General features: G+C 39.4%; 1 protein-coding gene across 1 annotated transcript in view; it reads left to right on the top strand.

Moving 5' to 3' along the window:
- Positions 1–19,577, top strand: part of LOC149435489 (transmembrane protein 26-like) — a 115,462-nt gene extending 95,885 nt beyond the window's left edge. The window contains exons 5-6 of the mRNA XM_089662608.1: positions 9,342–9,418; positions 14,948–19,577. Coding sequence (XP_089518734.1) covers positions 9,342–9,418; positions 14,948–15,369 — 499 coding nt within the window. The 3' untranslated portion in view covers positions 15,370–19,577. The remainder of the gene's footprint in view (positions 1–9,341; positions 9,419–14,947) is intronic.
- The last annotated feature ends 2,353 nt before the right edge of the window (positions 19,578–21,930 follow it).

Raw genomic sequence — 21,930 nt, 5'->3', positions numbered from 1 at the left:
TTTTACATTTTAGGTTCAGTGGTGTCTGTTCTTTAATGTTAGGTAAACAGGTTGTTTTTCATTATTTGCTTACAGGGTTTATGTGCTAAAAGTGTTTTGTTCTTGAGAAAGAATCAATACAAAAGCCAGGAGATGGAGATAACGTGTTCAGTTTGGAATTTGGCAAAGCACTCAAATAGCGTTACCCAAATAAAACTCTTAAGCCATTTATCATTGGATTATTTCTTTATTATGACTTCCAGTAAAAACCTTATTTGTAACACAAATAAAAAATAAAACATGTGATATGGTGGTAGGGATGTGTACAAATGCCACTTTAATGACCAATATTTAATAAAGAAGTTGAGAATCTTCACGCAATAATTTGTAATAATATTCACATCCATTATCGAATCATGTGAAAAAAATTCTCTTCACTTTGATCAACCAATCATATACAAATGAAAAAAGTAAACAATAATTTATTTTTCACATTAATAAATAACTGAAGTGAATATTCACACAATTTATTTTATTATTATTATATTTTATTTAATATTATTAATATTTTGTGCTGTGTTTTTTGTGCATTTGTTGAGCCATTATAAGGCTAGGTTCACACCAGATGCAGAACTGAGTTGAGCTGCTATTCCAGTGCAGTCCTACTGTCTAATAATGCAAAATGCCTTGTCTCCCTATCTGCCTGGTTTACACCACCGTGTTGCAAAGATGTGTGGGCAGTGTGCGCTTAGAAAAAGTACTGCATGCAGTACTTTTTTCAGCACAGTCCATTGCGAGGCAATCCACTGCCTCCCACCATTTGGTCAGCAATTGAGTTTTATGAGATGTCTATATAACATCTCAATAAAGTTTGTTAAAAAAAAAAAATAAACAGTGTGATGCACCGAGATCAGTGCATCATCACTGTGCTGCTCTCTGGCAGACCACACCGCACGCCACCAAACTAGATCAGGGTTAGATTTGGCCCACTGCAGACATATGTTTGTTGTTTCGTGTCACTACATAACCATTTTGACGATGTTCATGCACCATGTCTGCTACATGATTTTCGAGTTCTCCCAATGTGGGGTGCCTTTTCTTAATGCACATTTAATCCTTGGCATACTCTTTAATGCATACACATTTGCTTTCCAGTGTCGGACCATCTTTTATTTTACTCCATATTGTCTTGCAGCAGCACAATTATGTTCCTTGGCAAAGTTTACAACTTTCAGTTTGAAAGTGGCTTCATATTTCCTTCTTCTTGCTGGAGCCATGATGGGGTCTTGTCTACCAGCCATTCTGTTTAAATACACCCCCTAATTTGTCAGCCCGCTGGATGTGTGGTAATACTGTATGTACGGTAGCTTTGGCTACATACAGTATACATACAGTATACTGTGCTGAGCCAATCACGGGGAGCGATGTATTCTATTAATGAATACAAAGCCTGCTTGGATTGGCTGAGTCAGGGAGGCGGGCTGATGATGTCACAATCTCTGCCAATCTGAGCAGGCTTTGTATTCAATAATAGAATACATCGCTCGCCGTGATTGGTTCAGTGGAGTATACTGTATGTAGCCAAAGCTACCATACATACAGTATTACCGCACATCCAGCGGGCTGACAGATTAGGGACGTTCGTTTTGAGCCAGCTTGGCCCAAACAAACTAAAGGTTCACATTGTATGCCCCACATATAAGACGACCCCTGATTTTTGGGGTATGTTTTTAAGTATAAAAAGTCATCTTATACCCTGGCAAATACGGTATATATTTTACAGCATCCTGCAGAGCCTGCAGTGCCCTGGTATCCCTGGTTTGAACAATTTTCATTCTACTTACTATCATCTGGCCTGTATGGGGCTCACCTAATAGACAGAGGGCATTGCTGCGTAAAGCCTCTTGCACAATCTTTTTAGGCATACAAGCATTTTTTTTGTTGTAATTTACTGATGTAAATGTAGCCCATTGTTTTTATGTGCCTACATACAGACCCGTAAACATGTACTGCTTTTAGGTTAGTAAAAAAGCATTTCTGAACAGTATTTTACATACGTATGCACAAACAAGTGCATAGGTGCGTATGACACGTCCCAACAATTGATAGAAGAGTTTTTACATGCGTATGCACAAAAACAGGAAAAAACACTCATTTAATCTACTGCCCATTCTTGAGTTGTAGTCAGTATTTTCCACTAGGAATCTAACATTCATACAGCAGTACCCCAATGCAAGTACCATAACTTATTAGGTTCAGAACAATACAATACCTGGAAACGTATTTTATACAAGCCAAAATGCCTTAGTGGCCAGAGTTGATTTTACAGATGCTGTAAGGGCGAGGGAGAATTTATTTTCCACTATCAGCTGAGAGCACCCTACAGATTTGGACCCTTAAAGGATAAAATGATTAAAGACCAGTTTATTGAAAAGACTACAAACCTAAAACATAGGGAAATGCTGCTTGGAGCCAGAATTTTTAATTTTGAACTTGTAATTTGGATTTTGGAACTTAGAATTTAGAATTCACAGAACTCATAGAAAGATAGAAGAGTGATGGCAGAAAAAAAGACCAAGTGGCCCATTGAGTCTTTTTTGTCTGATCTATATTTGTCCCAAGCATGTTTGAATCCATTTACTGTTTACTAAGAATTTGGAATTCCAAAACTGAAATATGAAACTCAGAACTTGAATTTCAGAATTTGGAAATTGAAACTTGGAATTTGGTACTCAGAATCTGGAATTCAGAACTTGGAACGTGGAATGTGAAATTTGAAACTCAGAATTTGAAATTTAGAACTCAGAATTTGAAATTTGGAACTCAGAATTTTGATATTCAGAGTTTAGAATTTAGAACTCCGCGCTTAGAATTCGGAACTCCAAATTTAGAACTTGGATGTCACGCTTTAGTGCACATCGATCTGATGCCGGGTTTTGCCTCCTGTCCGAGTTGTTCGGATTCCTGCCCGGGATATTATTAAGCTTTTTCATCCGTGTGTTAGTGTTTGAGCAATGTGTCTTCATTTGGAAGCCGGACCCCTCTGGTTCCTGTGCTATTCACCGCTGCTTCATCATGTGCTGTTTGATCATGTCTTTGTTCTCAATGTTTTCGCTCTGTCCTTCTCAGCATTGCTTCCTGTTGTTGTTTGCCCTGCAGCCCTTTCCAGCTTGCTGAGTCTCTCTCTCTGCACCATTGCTCAGCATCTCTCACTCTCCTGTGCTTTACACTTGTTCCCTGTGTCCTCTTCCCTGGCATCCCTCCTTGCTTGTTGCAATAGGTTACCTTGGTTCCTAGTAGCCTGTGCTTACCCCGTATCCTTCTAGTGTGCTATTTGGTTGCGCTGTGCCCACACAGGTGTGTAAGAGAGCTGCAACCTGGGGGCTACCATGCAGTACAACATCCCCACCTTCAGTGGCTCTGGTGAAGACCGGGTGGCTCCTTAGATCCTACGATCCTGACACACCACTGTTTGTATGTGGTCACACTGCTCCTGCACTTACAAGGATCGTTACACGGATACACCTGTTTAGTTGTTTCCACTGGCCCGCTAGATCTTGAGGTTACAGTCCCAGGTGATCTTATCCTCTGGTAGTGACATTGGAACTCAGAATATGGAACTTGGAACTTAGAATTTTGGAATTCAGAACTTGGAATTTGAAATTTTGTACTTAGAATTTGAAATTCAGAATTCAGGACTTGGAACTTGGAATGTGAAATTTGAAACTTGCAATTTAGAACTGGCAACTCAGAACTTGGAATCTGAAATTTGGTACTCAGAACTTGTAATTAGGAACTCAGAATTTTGGAATTCAGGACTTGGAATTCAGAACTCGGAATTTTAAAATTTGAAACTCAGAATTTGGAATTCAGGACTCAGAATTTGGAACTTGGAATCTGGAATTCAGAACTTGGACCTCAGAATTTGGAATGTCCAAAAGTATGCCAACAATGACTGCCGGAGTCATTGTGGGGTTGATTTGCTAAAAATGGAGGGTGTAAAATCTGGTACAGCTGTGCTTTGTAGCCAATCAGCTTCTAACTTCAGCTTGTTCAGTTAAGCTGTTTGCTTTCTATGCAGAGCTGCACCAGATTTTGCACTCTCCAGTTTTAGTAAATCAACTCTTGTGCCTTGTATGTGCCATGAGACATATTGTGACCACCAAATCAGTTCATTTAAATGCACAAGGCCTCATTCACACCATATAAAGTGATAAAAAAATCAAGCAGATATGGTTTTCATAGAATATTTTGAGCTTGTTCACACCATGGGCAGAGACATGTGGTTCTCAAATGTGGGTCTCTGCAAGGACACAAAGAAAACAATTGCACATGATACTAGTGTTGTGGTGTAAACAAGGCACATATTAACCAATTGTTTTTGTTGTACCCCTACAGATACAGGTGCATAAAAAAGCAAATTTCTGCACATGGTGTGGACAAGGCCTAAGACTTTCAACACCTTTTGTTTTGATTCAACAATTATGTACTTAACCAAGTTACACTAAAAGTTTATTTGTACTTAAATACCTTTTACATTTAGCACAAGGTTTTACATAATTTTTCTTTTTTTTTAAGATTAGGTTTAAAGATTAAAGTAAAAATATATTTTCGAAAAAGGGAAATACACATAATCTAATAATATGGATTTCCATAGGCAGCCATCAAGTGTACATGTTTAATAGCAAAGGATTAAAAACACTCACAAAGGAAGTAATAAAACAAACTCATCTGTGTATATGAGAGATGACCATTCCTCAAAACGTCCTGCAGGCACCACTGGTGGTTAGTGCAGGAGCAGCTGGGCTGATGGAGATGGTAAGAGACACTGTAGTGGTCAATCCTACAGAGTGGTGGTGTTGTAGAGCCGATCCAGCAGCGTTTGTGCAGGAAGGAGCCTAGAAACCAGCATGGAACACTCCGGCGGTCAGGCTACGCACTCGGAGCCTCTAGCTCCTTCTAGAGGCCAATAGAAGGAGCTAGAGGCTCAGAGTGCATAGCCTGACTTTCCCACATCTGTGCTCTTCCTCCCCACTGACCCTCTTCCTGTGATGTCACATGCCGAAGTGTACAGTGCTGGTTACTAGGCTCCTTCCTGCACAACACCACTACTCTGTAGGATTGACCACTACAGTGTCTCTTACCATCTCCATCAGCCCAGCTGCTATTGCACTAACCACCAGTGGTGCCTGCAGGACATTTTGAGGAATGGTCATCTCTCATATACACAGATGAGCTTGTTTTATTACTTCCTTTGTGAGTGTTTTTAATCCTTTGCTATTAAATACAGTGTTATTACTACACTCAGACGGGCGCCTCCTGTCTCTTTTCTTCTGTCCCTGCATACAGAGCTGGCTTGCTCCGAGGATGGCTGCCGTCTTTTTGTGCTAAAAAGCTTCCAGGCAAATTGCCTGAGAGACTCTTATAAGGACTTATTGTGCACCTATGCATTTACATACCCTGTTTTAAGTACTTATATGCCAATATTGCCATTATCATCTTTTACTTTATAAATTTTAGAATTTTTATCCTTTTCACCCTTACACTACTTTACTCCTGTGCGTCAGAGTTACTCGTTTTTTACAAAGTGTACATGTTGACTCCTCTGTTAAAACAAATCTGTGATGGCACTTGTCTCCCTGATAATTTTTGTACTTTCTCTGGAGCCCTTTTCCCTCCCCTGCCTTCTTCAAGAATTTCACAAAGATGGTGCACTATTTAATTTGAAAATTAATTTTCAAAAATCAGAGGAATTGCATATAGTGGTTCCCCTTGCATCCCTATCTAGACTACATTTTCATTTTAAATTTAAATAAGCCCCTTCTGCACCTAAATAACTGTGCATTATGATCCCATGCAGACTCCTAGACACATAAAAACAAAATTCTACCCCTTTTAAGGAATGTCCAAACCTTACTTAACAAGTGACACACAGGACTACACTCTTGTTTCAGGCCTCTGCATTTTTTTGAAGATGAAAATTTTACCAAAATGTTTGTATTTACTTAATTTTTTTTACTAATTTATATCCCCCCCTTTTATTTTTTTAATTCCACCTCCAAACCCTTCACTAATTTTTTGGGGGACCAATAGACGTTCTTGTACAGTATAAACCAGTGAGTACTTAAATTCCTAAAATCCCATTGCGGAATTGCAATGCCCGATTCGACCCAATATATTGCACCATTTGTCTCCATGTACACTTGATAGACTAGAATAGGCACATATTAAGATCTGGGCTTTCCTGCAGCAGGCCCAATGTAGTGTCCCTTTGAAAATCATATCGTGGTGGAAGCCATTCATTCCAATGGACCTGAAGTCTCACCCTTTCATTGACCCAACCCTGTTAGTTTGTAGGAAGGATATGATGAAATTTGGGTTTGCTCTATATCCATCTTCTCTTCTTCTCATACTGGGGAATCCTGAGTTCCCCCTGGCCTTTCCAACCTTTCTTTTCAAACTTTTAGGGAAGTCGACACTAACCTCCTCTCATTTCCTGGTAGATTCAGAATGGCCTAAGCTGTTTCATTTTATGTCCTCTATGGGCAGATTCTACCTTTCCCTTTGGACAGCTTTCCAATTGTGTCATGTTTTGATTTCTCTACTGCCCCCCGCCAAATTGAGCCGTGGTCTCAGTGAATTTTAAATGATGTGTGCTGAGGAAGGTACACTTAGGGACTTTTAATCATGCATTTACTTCTCCATGGCCATGTCAAACCCTAATTAATGTTCTTCTTTCATTACTGCATAGGAATGTGATCTCAATATTACCCTCTCTATGGACCTACTCCAGAAAGTATATATTTTCATGTTTAATTCATCGATCTGCACCAAAATCCAAGAATGCAACTACAAAATAATTACTAGGTGGTATAGGAGCCAATCGCTACTTCATAAATGCATGTTCTCTATCATAGATCACTGTTGGAGATGCAGAGCTGATTAAGGAACCTTATTCAATATTTTCTGGAACTTCCCCAAGCTCTACAGTTTTCTGGGACAGTGTGCAAAGAATATCTCAACAATTTACGAACTTCATTTTACCCAGCTTTTTTCCCTCTATTATAACTCAGTGTCTATAAAAATGTACTGTAAATCTATTTTAGTACAACTACTTAACTCTGCTAAGGCCTGCATCCCCACCTGCTGAAAGACAGGGTCTCCACCCTCAATCCAAATTTGGCTTTAGCAGGACTGGAACCTGGTGGCACTGGCATATGTTTATACTCTCAATGGAAGGAAAAAGGTTGATGGCCAGAGTGGAGTGAAGAAGTTGTACCTGGGATGAACCTTGTTAGGGTTCCCTCCACTTTATTCTCCAGATTCCTGGTGCCCTCCTCCCCCTTATTATTTATTCACCCCCCTTTTTCCCTACCCCTTTTTTGTGTAGTATCCCCCAGTTCTTCCTTCTATTTTTCTACTTGAGTAAAAGTTTTATGATTTGACGAGATTGTCCCAGATTAGCACAACAACTTTTCATTGCTACCCTTTGTGCAGTATTGTATAGTAATAGAGGCTGTGCTTTCATTGTACCAAATCATATAACTGAAAGCTATCTGTAAGCTTTCCAAGTCTCTTTGCCTGCTCAAAATCTGTGGCCTTCTCAGAAATGTTGTTAGTATTGTATGACACTTCTCTGTAATCTCATTCTAATCTATAAATAAAAAATTTAAAAGAAAAAATTGAGGTTTGCAGAGCTCAGTAGCTTAAGTGAAACTTTCATGTACATGAGACTAAGTCAGATAAATGACTTCCCCCATTCTCTGCCTCCCTTCAAACATCTTTATATAAAGATTTATTCAGAGAAGGGGTTTTTGAGAGACAACCAATGCTGCCATGTTGTCTTTAGAAAACCTATGATGCTCTGAGAATTCTTTGACATGTGTGCACCCTTTATTAAACTTTTTATGCTAGACAAATATTATATGTATAATCTTTGTCCAACATTTAATATAATGTGCACTGCAATCACAGAGAGTTGTAGGTATGTATCTTAACATTCAAAAACATATAGATACGCTTTAAAGGTGCTTTCTACTTTAAGCATGGAATTCTTAATCCCATCACCAATCTCTTGAGAATTAAAAAAGTCTTATTTTGCATAGCTCCAAGGACTGCCTGCTCTAAATTAATCTAATCACATTTTTTCATAGTGACAGAAAGGGAGCTTGAGTTTAGGACGCCTTTCCTTCTTTGTTTTTACTAATAACAGGTCTGTGTCTCACAGGCCTGTAATAAATCATTGTGAAGTGACCTTTAAGGTTTAAGAGCCTGTAATTCTGGCATGAGTGTAGTGGCTGAGTGAGACAAAGCAGGTTAACATGCATAGCAATAACAAGCAGTTCCCTGTTGTGTAACTTATCCCGTATTTTGATACAACTTTTATTTATCCTTTTCAAAGTGGTGATTTTGTCACTTTTGTATTGTTGAAGCATGGAATAAACTGCAACTCCTTTTTAATATGTAATTTGCAACATACCTCCCAAATGTTAGATTGAAAAAAAAAACAAGCATTGTCTAACTTTCACAAATCCTATTTAAATCACACAATCCTATCCATTTTTCAGTGACACCCATTATTACTTTAACATCTGATATAGATGTAAAATGAAACAGAGCTACCTTTTGCAGAACATATTGGATATCAACCCGGATTTACTATAGGCAAAACTCAGAGTGTTCACTAAGTCTAGGTTCACATCTTTGCGGCTCTGTGCAGACGAGTTGGTGGGGGACTACAGCCCATTCATTTGAGTGGGCTGCTGTACCTGTGTTAAACATGAGGAAAAAAGTCCCTGAACCTTTTTTAAAACCACAGTCGAATGAAACCACATGCTGCTGTACCATGTGATTTTATATACCCCAAAAAGCGCTGCATTTTTCAATGCTTGGGGGTGCCATTAAGAATAAATGGCACCCTCATGCTTCTGCTAAAGAGTAGCATGTTTGCCTGCAGGTCAGGAAAGTTGTGCGATTAGCACGCATTTCCCAAGCCGCATATGTGCGAACCAGCCTTAGTGCATATTTACTATTCAAAGTAAATGTCAGTAAATAGGATGAACCAGTGTAGACTTTGAATGCCCAATCACATGCAGAAAAATAAAAAAAAAATGGATATTTGCTGATACAAGATTGTTTAAAATAAGTAAAACTTCACCTTATTTACTAAGCTCAGTGAGTATTTACTTTGCAAATTTATCATGTATTTTGATGAAGTGACCTTTCATTTTGACACGCGGACATCTTCTTATAGTAAACCAACCGTAATGTTTAATGTTTGTCTTTAATACCTACAGTAATTATTTTCAATGCTCTGACATAATAAAAGTGTATTATTTTAATTATGTGTGTTTTATTTCCAGAGAAAACATCATATTGGTTTACTCAATCCTTGGTATTTGGACATGGAGCATGTTGCAGTTCCCACTTGATCTAGCTGGTGAGTACTATTTGCAAGCAAAATTGTAATTAGATCATAATGAAATTACTCACTGCTACAGAGTATCTGTTGATTCTTTTGAATTAAGCTTGTCAAATACCACTTGACCTCCCTACTCACTGCAGTTATCTAATGAACTGACACAGTCATTTGGGCATTGATCCTAATGACCCCAATGTGTGAATTTTTAGAATACAACCTTTTGTAGCAAGCTGATTGCTATTACAGACATCAACGGGCTATGCTTGGTACAATTACTCTTGGTTAGAATTGGACACTTGCATCTCCATTTGCCACCTTGTCTAACACTAGTCATGTGACTTTGACAAGTCATATTACCTGGTTCTGCTTCCAATTTGTTTTTCAACTTCCTTTCATTTTATTCTACTTTTCCATGTTTTATAAGTATGCAGATCCCTAAGACTAGCAAAATGACAGATGATTCCCACTGCATTGTGAAAGGGGCAGCTTTTTCTGCATTTACAGAGCTGGCAAAGTGTCACCATATCCTTTAGTCGTCTCATTTTGGCATAGATTTATTTATGCAAGGAGCAGTGGCAAATTTTATGCATCTTTTTTAAAAAAAACAGCTGATTTTGTCAGTTATGTAATTCACAGGCATATAGAAAGGGGGAAATACTATTTCCTCTATGAGAGGTGGTACTAAAAGACATTATCCCCACTATTGTGTTATTGGGTATTGGTCTGGGGAAGTTGGTAGCTCAATATAAACCAAGTTCAATCTCCCTGTACATCTCCAACTGAAGTCCTGGACTCACATAAAGTGACATTAAAATCTGGTGTAGAAAAAGAACCTAATTACGTGTATAGTCAAAACTCAAAAAAGTACTTTATACTTCTCTTGGCCTCCTCAAATTCTCCATATTAATGTTTTTGCTACTGAGATCCCACTTCCTACTTAGTAAGAGATGGCCAAGTTCATTCTTCATGGTCCCACTGTATGTAGCCACCCACTTTTGCTCATGCTTGAGATTCATTAGGAACTATTGACTATGGGAGTTGACAGCAACTAATGTGCACTGCTAATTCCAAATGAATGGAAATTAGAGGAAATGGGAGAGGTTTGGGAGCTTATACAAGGAGGCAGAAAAACACAGTAAGAAACTATTTAATGGAAAATAGAAAAGGGTTATTAAACAGTTGATATATATGGATTATTTTTTGGAGAAAAGGGATATTGCTTAGAGTCAATTTAGGATACTGTTTGGGACATGGGAAACTCTGGAGGTCAGTGGGGTGAACAGCCTGTGAAACCCGGTCAGTCCCCTGCTCTTCTAAACCTGCCATAAGGAGCCTGAAGTCTCTTCAGTCTGTCATTTCCCTTGATGGCAGCTTGGAAGAACTCAGAGGTCAGGCACACAAACTGCCTGAGGGGGGTGGCAGAATGAGAGTGTACTGAGATTAGGGAGACTATAAAGAGAGGCCATCACCTAAGAGTCTTATGACTTAGGTTCTCCCTAAGGCTCAGGCAGACAAGGTTGTGGATTTGGTGAGCAGTTTCACATGAGTTGGCTTTGCAAGAGAGATGCTTACTGATCACAGCACACAATTTATGTCTTGCCTGGTGTAATGCATTTGTAGGAAGATGCAGGTAGAGCACATCATGGCCCACTTTATCACCTGCAGACCCCTGGGCTGTGTGAGTGATTAAATTGTACCTTGCATCAGATGCTCAACTAGTTCATAAACTTTCAGGGAATGGTATCTATCCCAGCTGCTCTTCATCTATTATGAGGTGTCCTTCATATGGGACAAGAGTCTGCAGACCCTTTTGCCATACAAGCCAACAATTATGGAAATACTGGCAGGCCTCTCCTGTGTTTAATGGTGTGTGGACAAAAGTGGCCTAGCTGCTATAAAGTCTTTTGACAAGGATATGCCCTCAATCTCCCTGATAAGGGACACGATTTGTGGCTATAGAAAAATGTATCCAAATGTCACCTCACTGGGGATGGGGGGAAGAGGGGCATCAAAGAATCCTTTCAGACCCTGCAACTGCTCGACATCACACTGTCTGCAATTATCACTCATTCTACAATGGTCAAAGGGGAATATATTTCATCTTTCATTAGACCGTAGTTGGGGGAAATGAAAGTTATTCCTTCTTATATGAGCTATGAGTTGCACGGGGAAACAAAATGTCACGTCCTGGCTTTATAGAACCACCTAGGGGCCAACTAAACAGTCATATTGACACTGCTCATGGCAGTCATGCTGAGTTTGAACTTGCTGTGTTCTGGAATATTCACTGGTGTCTGAAATCCTAACTCCAACCTAGACATTAGAAATGGATTTTTTATATGACTTATGGCCACTTTAAACTAAGAACTTTTCTTATGCCTAACAGGGTACCACCTGCTTTGATTTGCAAAAGGAAAGAGCATTCCCCACATCCAATTTGTGATTAGGTGACATTTTATGCAGTCAAGACTGCATGTACTGTATACCCAGGATCCTACCGGGACACAAAGATCAATATAAATAATAACTAACATAGAAACTTACAGGCAGCACAAGTTAGCCATGTTGCAGCATTGTTGCTTCTCTAACCGTATTCTGTCTGGCCCATGTACATGTAGATATAGATGTACAAACTTACACATCACAGACTCATGTGTGGCCCATAGAGTACAAACTGGCAAGTCCAGAGATTGCTGTGTCCCTTGGACACAGTGGATGACATGACTGGGTACGGAGCCAATAAAACTGGTCCTGGACCATGTGATCGCTGTGACCACCAATTACAGCAATCACAGCTGTAAACCACAACTGCAGCTCCCTGTCACAGTGTTCGAATGGGGGAGGGAACTGAATGCTTCCTACAGTCATCTGGTATACATTCTGAGTGTCCCAGTCAGTGCAATGACAATATACAGTGTATATATATATATATATATATATATATATAGGAACTAAATGTAAGGGCCTCATAGCCGACTTTTATTAAGAGAGAAAGAAACAAAAACTTTGCAATGCACGACTTACAATGCATGAGGATTCAGCTTCAGCAAACTCAACAGAAAAATACCAAGCCACCTGGCTCTTAAGGCTCACTCAGCTTTGGTGGCAGTATCTTGCTGCATAGGCCCAGTCCTAGCCTCTAAGTAGGGGTTCTCCTGACACCCCAGGCCCCTTCACTCCTCCAAGACTAATGGTTTCTTCTGGTCCCCTAGACTCTCTCCCATTTGTCTCAGCATTTACTCTCCCAGACTCTCACAGTCTCCTAGACTCTCTCAGCTGACCCAACTCTCTCAGTCCACTGACCTGAAACCTCTCCAACGTGAAGTGCTGAGCGGTTTGCCTTGGTCTCTAGACAGGAGCACACCTCCCTCCCGGCTGCAACAAGTGCAACACCAACTCCACCTGCCTCTGCTCTCACCAGCCCATCATTATAAAGGTTGTGTGGACCTGGACACACACCCTGCTGGTTGCCCACAACTTCCAGACACTAGATTGGAGATTTCTTCCTTTTCAAAGCACTTTTAAATTTCAAGTTCCTTCACTTTGTATGAGGAGGCAAGCCCACATGTATTAGGCGCTCCAGTTTACCAAAGCATGAGGGGGGACATGGGTTTTTTGGACCCAGAAAAGTATCATGAAGCAAAACACTTAACTAGACTCCTTAGCTGGTGTACCCATAATGACCATAAGCTGTGGGTTAAATTGAAACAATCCCCAATTGATACCCCATTAGTGGTTCTTCCATGACTTTCCAAAACCTCGAACCACACAACTTACAAAAATCCACTAGTAACTGCAACCCTTTAAACCCTCAAGGGAATGCTTCTCTCTACATTTCTAGCACCCTTGCCTAGCCCTATGCTCCCTATTTTAGGATCTGGAACTTCTAGACATGCCTGCTCCAACCCACAATTTAATGTCCTTATGAAGTAGGGAATTTTTTGCCTCTTTAATTTCTCATCAGGCAATCGCCCTTTGATCACAAGTTGGAAATAACATTCACTCCTGAATTTAATTTTCTATGGCTGGCTGAGCAGCTTCTTAAATGACCTCCCTGAGTCTCATAAAACAGTACGCACCTTCACACAGTTAAAAAAAACTGTGCCTTGACAAAATTCCCATAATATACTATCACTCTTTTATTCTTTCCTGATAGCAAGGTCAGAAGTAAACTACGGTTCCTAAAGTGCTGGAAAGAAGACTGGGGAATTGTATTCTCCCAAGTTCAAAAGGACAGCATAGTTCTTGTCAGGCACAAAGCCTCTATAGTTTGTAAATATCGAGAAAATAGCTACAAATTAATAACTCCATTGGAAGTACCCATACGTGTCCAACTGTTGTTGGAGGTGCTTAGAGGCAGAAGGAACCCTCCTGCATATCTTTTGGGAATGCCCCAGGCTCAGGGAATTCTGGGATTCTGTAGAACTTATCATAAAGACCCTTACAAATGTGCCTTTAGAAAGAACCTGGGAAGCTTACCTATTGCATGCTACTTCTCTTTGTATTGAGAAATATAAAGGCCCATTGCTCAAACACCTCCTAAGGCCTGCATCCCAACAACGTAGAAGCAAAGCTCTCCCCCCACCATTGCACAATGGCAAGCTTGGATCTTAGAAATTCAACAATTGGAGCAGCTCACCATGACTCTGAGGGAGCAAGAATAGAAATCATGGAAAACTTGGAGACCTTGGTTCATTAACAGACACCAAACCCATTAACCTTGCCACAGCCCTAGTATTTCCCAGTACACATTGAGCTGGCTGCTTGGACAATTAGAGGGCACGGGGGTGTCTGGACGAGCCTCTTCCCATCTGTTCTCTCCCCCCCCCCCTCTCGCCAGCCAGAACCACTCCCTCTCTGTGGAATTCTACTAGCCCTTTGTCTATTGCCCTCTCATCCCTTATCCTGTTTTCTCCCCACTTCAGCTTCACTCTTTCTTTTAAGATAATTTCTGGACCTTTCAATTAATTAAAAAGAAAAAAAAAGGTAACTTGAGTGGAAGGATGTATATATTTGTGTTACATATGGCTTACTCTGTAACGGTATGTTCTACATGTCTACATCTTGGATTGGTCCTCTTTCTTGAATAAAGAATTTAGAAATATGCTGAAAGGACAATTTAGTATAAAATAATTTAGCCTGCAAACATATCTCTGAATTCGGGAGGAAACCAGAACACCCAGAAGAAACCTAGACTAAGAAAGGAAGAAAATGCAAACTCTATACAGATGATGTCCCAGGTAAGATTTGAATCTTGGAAGGCAGAAGTGCTAACAGTTTTTTAGTTGTTTACCTTGACTTATATGGCATTAAGGTTTTTAAGGTAAACTATACTACTTGTACTGAGTATAACAACTGACTCTGATGCACTTTTTGATTTTGTTTGAGATCTCTAGCCTATCAAACTGAAACGTATGCTGCTTGCTGGTAGCAAATAGTTGAATCATATTAGTAGTAGAGTAATATTGATTGATGTTCATCTGTTCATCTAGCATTATTCTGTTATTAATATTTTCTAATTTGGGTCAACTTATCTTTTCTTTATAGTACAAAATATTGGATGCCATCAAGGATCAACCTCCAAGAGGGGCCTGTGTTTACTGTTCTGTAGATACAGTGCAGATCTTTGGAACATTGGAATTAGTCTACTGATTCAAGATGGTCCTTTTCTCATATGCCGCATCATCCTTATGGCCTATTTCAGTGTGGTTAACCAAATGCTGGTATTTTTTGCTGCCAAAAATTCCCTGGTAGTCATTTTACAACTTTATCGTCTTATTGTATTGTTGATAGACTTCCAGTCTTCTTTTGAAAATACTGATAAAAAAGCAAAAATGGAAGACAGCTGCTGTGCATGTGAATCCACTGATAATCAGGAAGAATTAATCAGCAGTGCTAATATTGAAACAAGGAGCACTGAGAACAACAGTACAGCTATTTTTCTTGATGAACCTGAAGGACAGTTGTAAAGCGTGTATGCCTTTTGTGTGCATCTTCTGAATTCTTATAGAGTGCACAATGCACACTAAAGACAAAGAGGAAGATTTACTAAAACTGGCGCATACAGAATTTGATGCAGCTTTACATAGTAACCAATCGGCTTCCAGGTATTATTGTCAAACCTTAATTTAACAAGCTGAAGTTAGAAGTTGATTGGTTGCTATGCACAGCTGCACCAGATTCTGTGTGCTCCAGTTTAAGTAAATCCTCCCCATAAAGTCTCACCGATAGCGTTGTTGTACATGAACTAAAATCTCTAAGGCGTTGCCAGCATGTTAAAGGGGTTTTCAATATGATTTCAATGTGACATCATGCTGATGTCTTTATTTAAAAATAATTTTTATGTGAAACCATGCCTCAACCTGTCATTTCATTTCAAAATATTTCTTTTGAAGAGCCCTCTGGTGTGCTGGTAATGCCTTAGAAATTTGTCTACAAGTTCTTCACTACTTTGTTACTAAACAGTCCCTTTTATGATGGAGCAGGCTCATGAATTCTGTTCATACTGTGCATGGCATTTACTGTATTAAATAATTACTGTTAGATAAAGATATTTAAAAAAATCCAAACCAAACCCACTGATGTTCATTTGAGTATAAATTGTGTTCCTATGAAGTCATTGTGTGGTCAGAATATTTGGAAATAAAAATGTGAATTCTAGTTTGTGATGCTTTGTCTATGTTAGAGAAGAATATGATAAGTTGTCTTCTACTGGGAAATGAAAAGGACCACAAATACAGTATTTTATACTGAAAAAAGTATGTGGTTGGTCCATATAAAAATAGCACTCAATGTATGAATTCCTTTTTTATTTATCATGTCTTTTTCATGTTCTTCCACATTTAAACCAAGCTGTCCAGCTAAAGAGAAGTGGCAGGGTTTGGGACAAACCTTTAACACTGTCATGGGTGCTTGCAACAATTACCATATTTATGGATTATGGGTTAGTGCCGAAGCACTACTGGCACTGTTATAGGTTGTCCCACCCCTGTCAAGTTTTCTAGACAGTTGGGTCTGCATGTGAATGCAGAGGAAACTTTGAAATGAAAGAAGGAATATATTGTATGTGTTGAATGCTAGCATTACATGTGTCAGCTGCATTTATATATCAGAATACAATATTATATTTTATTGTGAAAAATGAAACTAAAATCCAGCTTGAATGGCATGCCTTATTAGTGTTAACTTATACCAAACATTGGACAATCCACATAACACAATTTTGTGCAAAACACATATTAAAGTGTACATAAACTCTTTTAATTTCTCCGTTTGACCTGTTAAAAATACCATTAAAATGAATGTGTTATATTTGTTTGATAAGTACAAAAACACCTATTGATTCCCCAACAATCCAGTGAGCTGATAACTTCTTGTGTTCCCTGCCTCTACTGACTGTTATCAGCTAGTGTTGTTTCCAGCTCTATCTGTGGACTACAGAACACCAATCCTTCTTCTCATCTCCATAACAGAGGGATAAATGCTCCTTGCCTAAAAAGTAAACTAACGCAGCCACTACAACTGGTAGGCAGATTTATAATAATTTTTTCTTTTTGGGTTACATATACCCTAATATTTTATTACATATGTCTTCCAATGCTTAGATTATAGGAAGCCATACACAAATATGGTATAATATAATATTCTGAGTTCATACTAAATGTTGGAAAATATTAGGACAAACAAGGCTTTCTTTTGGTGATTATGGGCACAATTCACTAAGTGGTATCTTACTGCATCTGAGTATGCAGTAGGAAACTGCACAGCATTTAAAAAAAAAAAGTTTGAATTCACTAAACACTACTAAAATACCACAAGTTATTTTATCAAGTCATGGGGTTCCCCACTGACAGCTGAATGTAAAAGAAAGAATTACCGGCAATTTAAAAAGTGGCATGGTGTCCCCCCTCCATCCATACCAAGCCCTTCGGGTCTGGTATGGATTTTGAGGGGAACCCCCATGCCAAAATTTTAAAATAATGTTGTGGGGTCCCCCCCAAAATCCATACCAGACCCTTATCTGAGCATGCAGCCTGGCAGGTCAGGAAAGGGGAGGGGACGAGTGAGCACCCCCCCTCCTTAACCATACCAGGCCACATGCCCTCAAAATGGCTGCCCCCCAAAGCACCTGGTCTCCATGTTGATGGGGACAAGAGCCTCTTCCCCACAACCATGGGCTGTGGTTGTGGACGTCTGCGAGTGGGGGACTTATCGGAATCTGGAAGCCCCCTTTAGCAAGAGGCCCCCAGATCCACCCCCCCATGTGAATGAGTATGGGGTACATGGTAATGCTACTCATTCACACAAAAAAATGTAGTGTGAAAAGACAGGAGACAATCTTTGACAAGTCCTTTATTAAAAGAATGTCCCCCGAAGTAGATCCGACGTCAATCACAATGCCCGCGGAGCAGTCAGATGGCTGGGAGCCAGTGTTGGGAGTTTTTATAAATTTTTGCGGGTGGCGGCGGCGGGCATCATGATTGCCGTCAGATATACTTCTGGGGACATTCTTTTATTTTCCTTCTTTTAATAAAGAACCTGTCAAAGACTGTCCATGGCATCCAAAAAGCGTCCCTTCAGGTCAAAAGCAGTTTTAGACCAGCTAGAGAACAGCGATAGTAAATTAGAATCACTTGCAGAATTGAGTGATAATGATTCGTGGCGAAATTCGTCATCAGACACTGAAAACGATTTTGCGACTTTGCTCAGTGATGTGCAAACTTGGCGCTATATTATATAAATTGAACTAAATTTATTATTATTATATTATTATTTTATATGACTATTTATTAAATTATAATTTATAATTTCGTGTTTCAAATTGTAACATACCCGGGATGTTTACTAGACTCTTGTTCGGACAGATTTCAGTGAGTTATTCCTAAAAATTACAGGCCAACAATAAAAAAAATACATATTTCCATGCAAAAAAATGTACCGCTTTGAGCACAGAAATATGGATGTAATCAAATAAAAAAAAAAGTAAAAAACAAAAATCATCTGGAAAAAATAAGCTTGGGTGAAATGGAAAAAGGATTTAAAGTGGAACTTTACTAAAAAATAAATAAATAAATAAATACATTTGTGCATAGATAGACTTTATAATACAGAAAAGACAAACTGTCTCTTCTGTGTTAAAGTATTCCCCCTGCCTGCCTACACTGTACACTGTGCACATGCGAATACTGCAACATGCAGTATTTGCCTAGAATGAACTCCAGTGCATGCCTGGGAGTAATATCAACTCGGCTTGGTCAATAAAAATGGCTGAAGACTGAAACCTTCAGGAAGACCATCCAAAGATGTCAGCGACCAATGAGGGAGCTCTTGGACACTGCATTGCTGAAGCTGACATGAATATAGCTCTGCTTTGAAGAGTGCTGATAAAGGTAAACTAAAAATTTATCAGAGGTTAGATAGAATTAAATTTCATTAAAAAATATTTTTACTTGTCATGTTGCTTTAACTGACAAGCATATGCAGATCAAAAATCATCCATTTGATCTGAAGATGAATGGAACAGAGTAAATAGAACAGTAACATCTGAACAGTGTTTATTAACGCTGTGTCAGAGGTCCATTACAGAAGGTAGCCTACAGCTGACAACAACTATAAGATACTTTATTTAGACATTTGGTTTGTTGTTGGTTTGACAGCCAGGAATTGCCAGCAAGTTGAAGGGGGTGGGAGTGGAAGCGGTCCAAAAGGATACTATGCACCACACATGCCCTGTGTTCTTCAATTAAAGTGATATTAAACCCAAAAGCAATCCTTTATTATATTACAGCTTACCAATTTTTAGATGTGATGGCTGCACTCGTTTTCCTTTTTTGGCTCTTTCCTTTATCTTCACCTGGTGATCCTACCAGAAAGTCTGTTGTTTTTCTTGTTTGATTTTTTGTTTGTTTGTTCTTGTGTTTTTCAGCTGAACTGAACACGCTATCTTCTCTTCTGTACTTTATCCCAAAAGAAAAAAATAAAATTGTTGAAACTGATTATAAAATGTGAGCTGGAGTTCATCTACAATCTGTTAGTGTATCTAAGGCTGCTAGTCCATCTAACACTCCCCTCCCCCCTAGATTAACATGTGTAGCATGCATAATTAGACATGTACATGCCTGAAATGTTCATTTTGTTTTGGATGCATTCCTTCATTAAAGAATTACGATTCGTCATATACAGTCATGGCCGAAATTGTTGGCACCCTTGATATTTTTCCTGAAAATCAAGTATTTCACACAAAAAAGGTATTGCATTAACACATGTTTTGCTATACACATGTTTATTCCCTTTGTATGTATTGGAACAAATATAAAACAGAGGCAGAAAAGCAAATATGACATAATGTCACACAAAACCCCAAAAATGGGCTGGACAAAAGTATTGGCACCCTTAACTTAATATTTGGTTGCACACCCTTTGGAAAACATAACTGAAATCAGTCGCTTCCTATAACCATCAATAAGCTTCTGACACCTCTCACCCGGAATTTTGGACCACTCTTCCTTTGCAAACAGCTCCAGGTCTCTCTTATTGGAAGGACACCTTTTCCCAACAGCAATTTTAAGATCTCTCCACAGGTGTTCAATGGGATTTAGATCTGGGCTCATTGCTGGCCACTTCAGAACTCTCCAGCGCTTCTTTGCCATCCATTTCTGAGTGCTTTTTGACGTATGTTTGGGGTCATTGTCCTGCTGGAAGACCCAGGATCTTGGACGCAAACCCAGCTTTCTGACACTGGGCCCTACAGTGCGACCCAAAATCCTTTGGTAATCCTCAGATTTCATGATGCCTTGCACACAGTCAAGGCACCCAGTGCCAGAGGCAGCAAAACAACCCCAAAACATCATTGAACCTCCACCATATTTTACCGTAGGTACTGTGTTTTGTTCTTTGTAGGCCTCATTCCGTTTTCGGTAAACAGTAGAATGATGTGCTTTACCGAAAAGCTCTATCTTGGTCTCATCTGTCCACAAGACGTTTTCCCAGAAGGCTTTTGGCTTACTCAAGTACATTTTGGCAAACTGTAGTCTTGCTTTTTTATGTCTCTGTGTCAGCAGTGGGGTCCTCCTGGGTCTCCTGCCATAGCGTTTCATTTCATTTAAATGTCGACGGATAGTTCGCGCTGACACTGATGCTCCCTGAGCCTGCAGGACAGCTTGAATGTCTTTGGAACATGTTTGGGGCTGCTTATCCACCATCCGGACTATTCTGCATTGCAATCTTTCATCAATTTTCCTCATCCGTCCACGACCAGGGAGATTAGCTACAGTGCCATGGGTTGCAAACTTCTTGATAATGTTGCGCACTGTGGACAAAGGCAAATCTAGTTCTCTGGAGATGGACTTGTAACCTTGAGATTGTTGATATTTTGCCACAATTTTGGTTCTCAGGTCCTCAGACAGTTCTCGTCTCCTCTTTCTGTTGTCCATGCTTAGTGTGGCACAGACAGACACACAATGCAAAGGTTAAGTGAACGTCTCTCCTTTTTATCTGCTTTCAGGTGTGATTTCTATATTGCCCACACCTGTTACTTGCCCCAGGTGAGTTTACAGGAGCATCACATGCTTGTAACATTCTTATTTATCCGCAGTTGTGAAAGGGTGCCAATACTTTTGTCCAGCCCATTTTTGGAGGTTTGTGTGACATTATGTCGAATTTGCTTTCTTTCCTCCCTTTTTTTGTTTTGTCCCAATACACACAAAGGGAATAAACATGTGTATAGCAAAACATGTGTTAATGCAATACGTTTCGTGAGAAATACATGATTTCCTGGAGAAATATCAAGGGTGCCAACAATTTCGGCCATGACTGTATGTTATGTTAACCCAAACTATTTTCAGAATGCATTTCATATCTTCAGCAATTATTTCATATATTCGTTGGTCTGGGTGGATTCAATATATTTTGCAGTTTCCAGAAAATTGCCATGTATTCGATATATTTTGGAATCGGTCGGATTTGAATCAGAAGGATTCAATAATGTTGGACGCTAGTCCAACACACCTGGAAAAATGGCATGAGCCGATTAAACTGATTGGATAATGACTGGTGTCATGTGCAGCTGAATGGAAAGAAATTCGGATCCATTTGTTATCCGAATCTGAACTATTGAACAAATTCAAAAATTTAGGTAATTACTCCATTGGCCCAAACTACTATCGCATCATGTGATGTCACCTGAATAAAATGAATGCATACTTAATTTCATTATAACTTTTTTTCTGATTCGTTAACATTCATTGCTATGTTCATTCAGAGATTAGTATACATCTGAATCTCTGAAAATGTACTATATGTCGTAAAACGAACCGAAGCGCACATGTCTACTCAAAATGTCCACAACTGGTTAAAGCTGAAATTTGGGCTAGACAGGGGTTAGTTTACTACAACAGTAAGATCAGTCTGTATATGCAGCAAAACATGCTTGTTATACTCACTATGGAACCTAAGGGGTTAATCCTCTGCATTGTGTAAAAAGGCTGTTTGAGCCTTTCTTGTCTGATCCTCCCCTTCTTCCACAGTCCTCA

The sequence above is a fragment of the Staurois parvus genome, unplaced genomic scaffold, assembly GCF_062004578.1.
Source record: "Staurois parvus isolate SC_StPar_1 unplaced genomic scaffold, SC_StPar_1.0 ptg001499l, whole genome shotgun sequence".
NCBI lineage: Eukaryota > Metazoa > Chordata > Amphibia > Anura > Ranidae > Staurois > Staurois parvus.
This window is presented reverse-complemented; position numbering and strand designations above follow the sequence as displayed.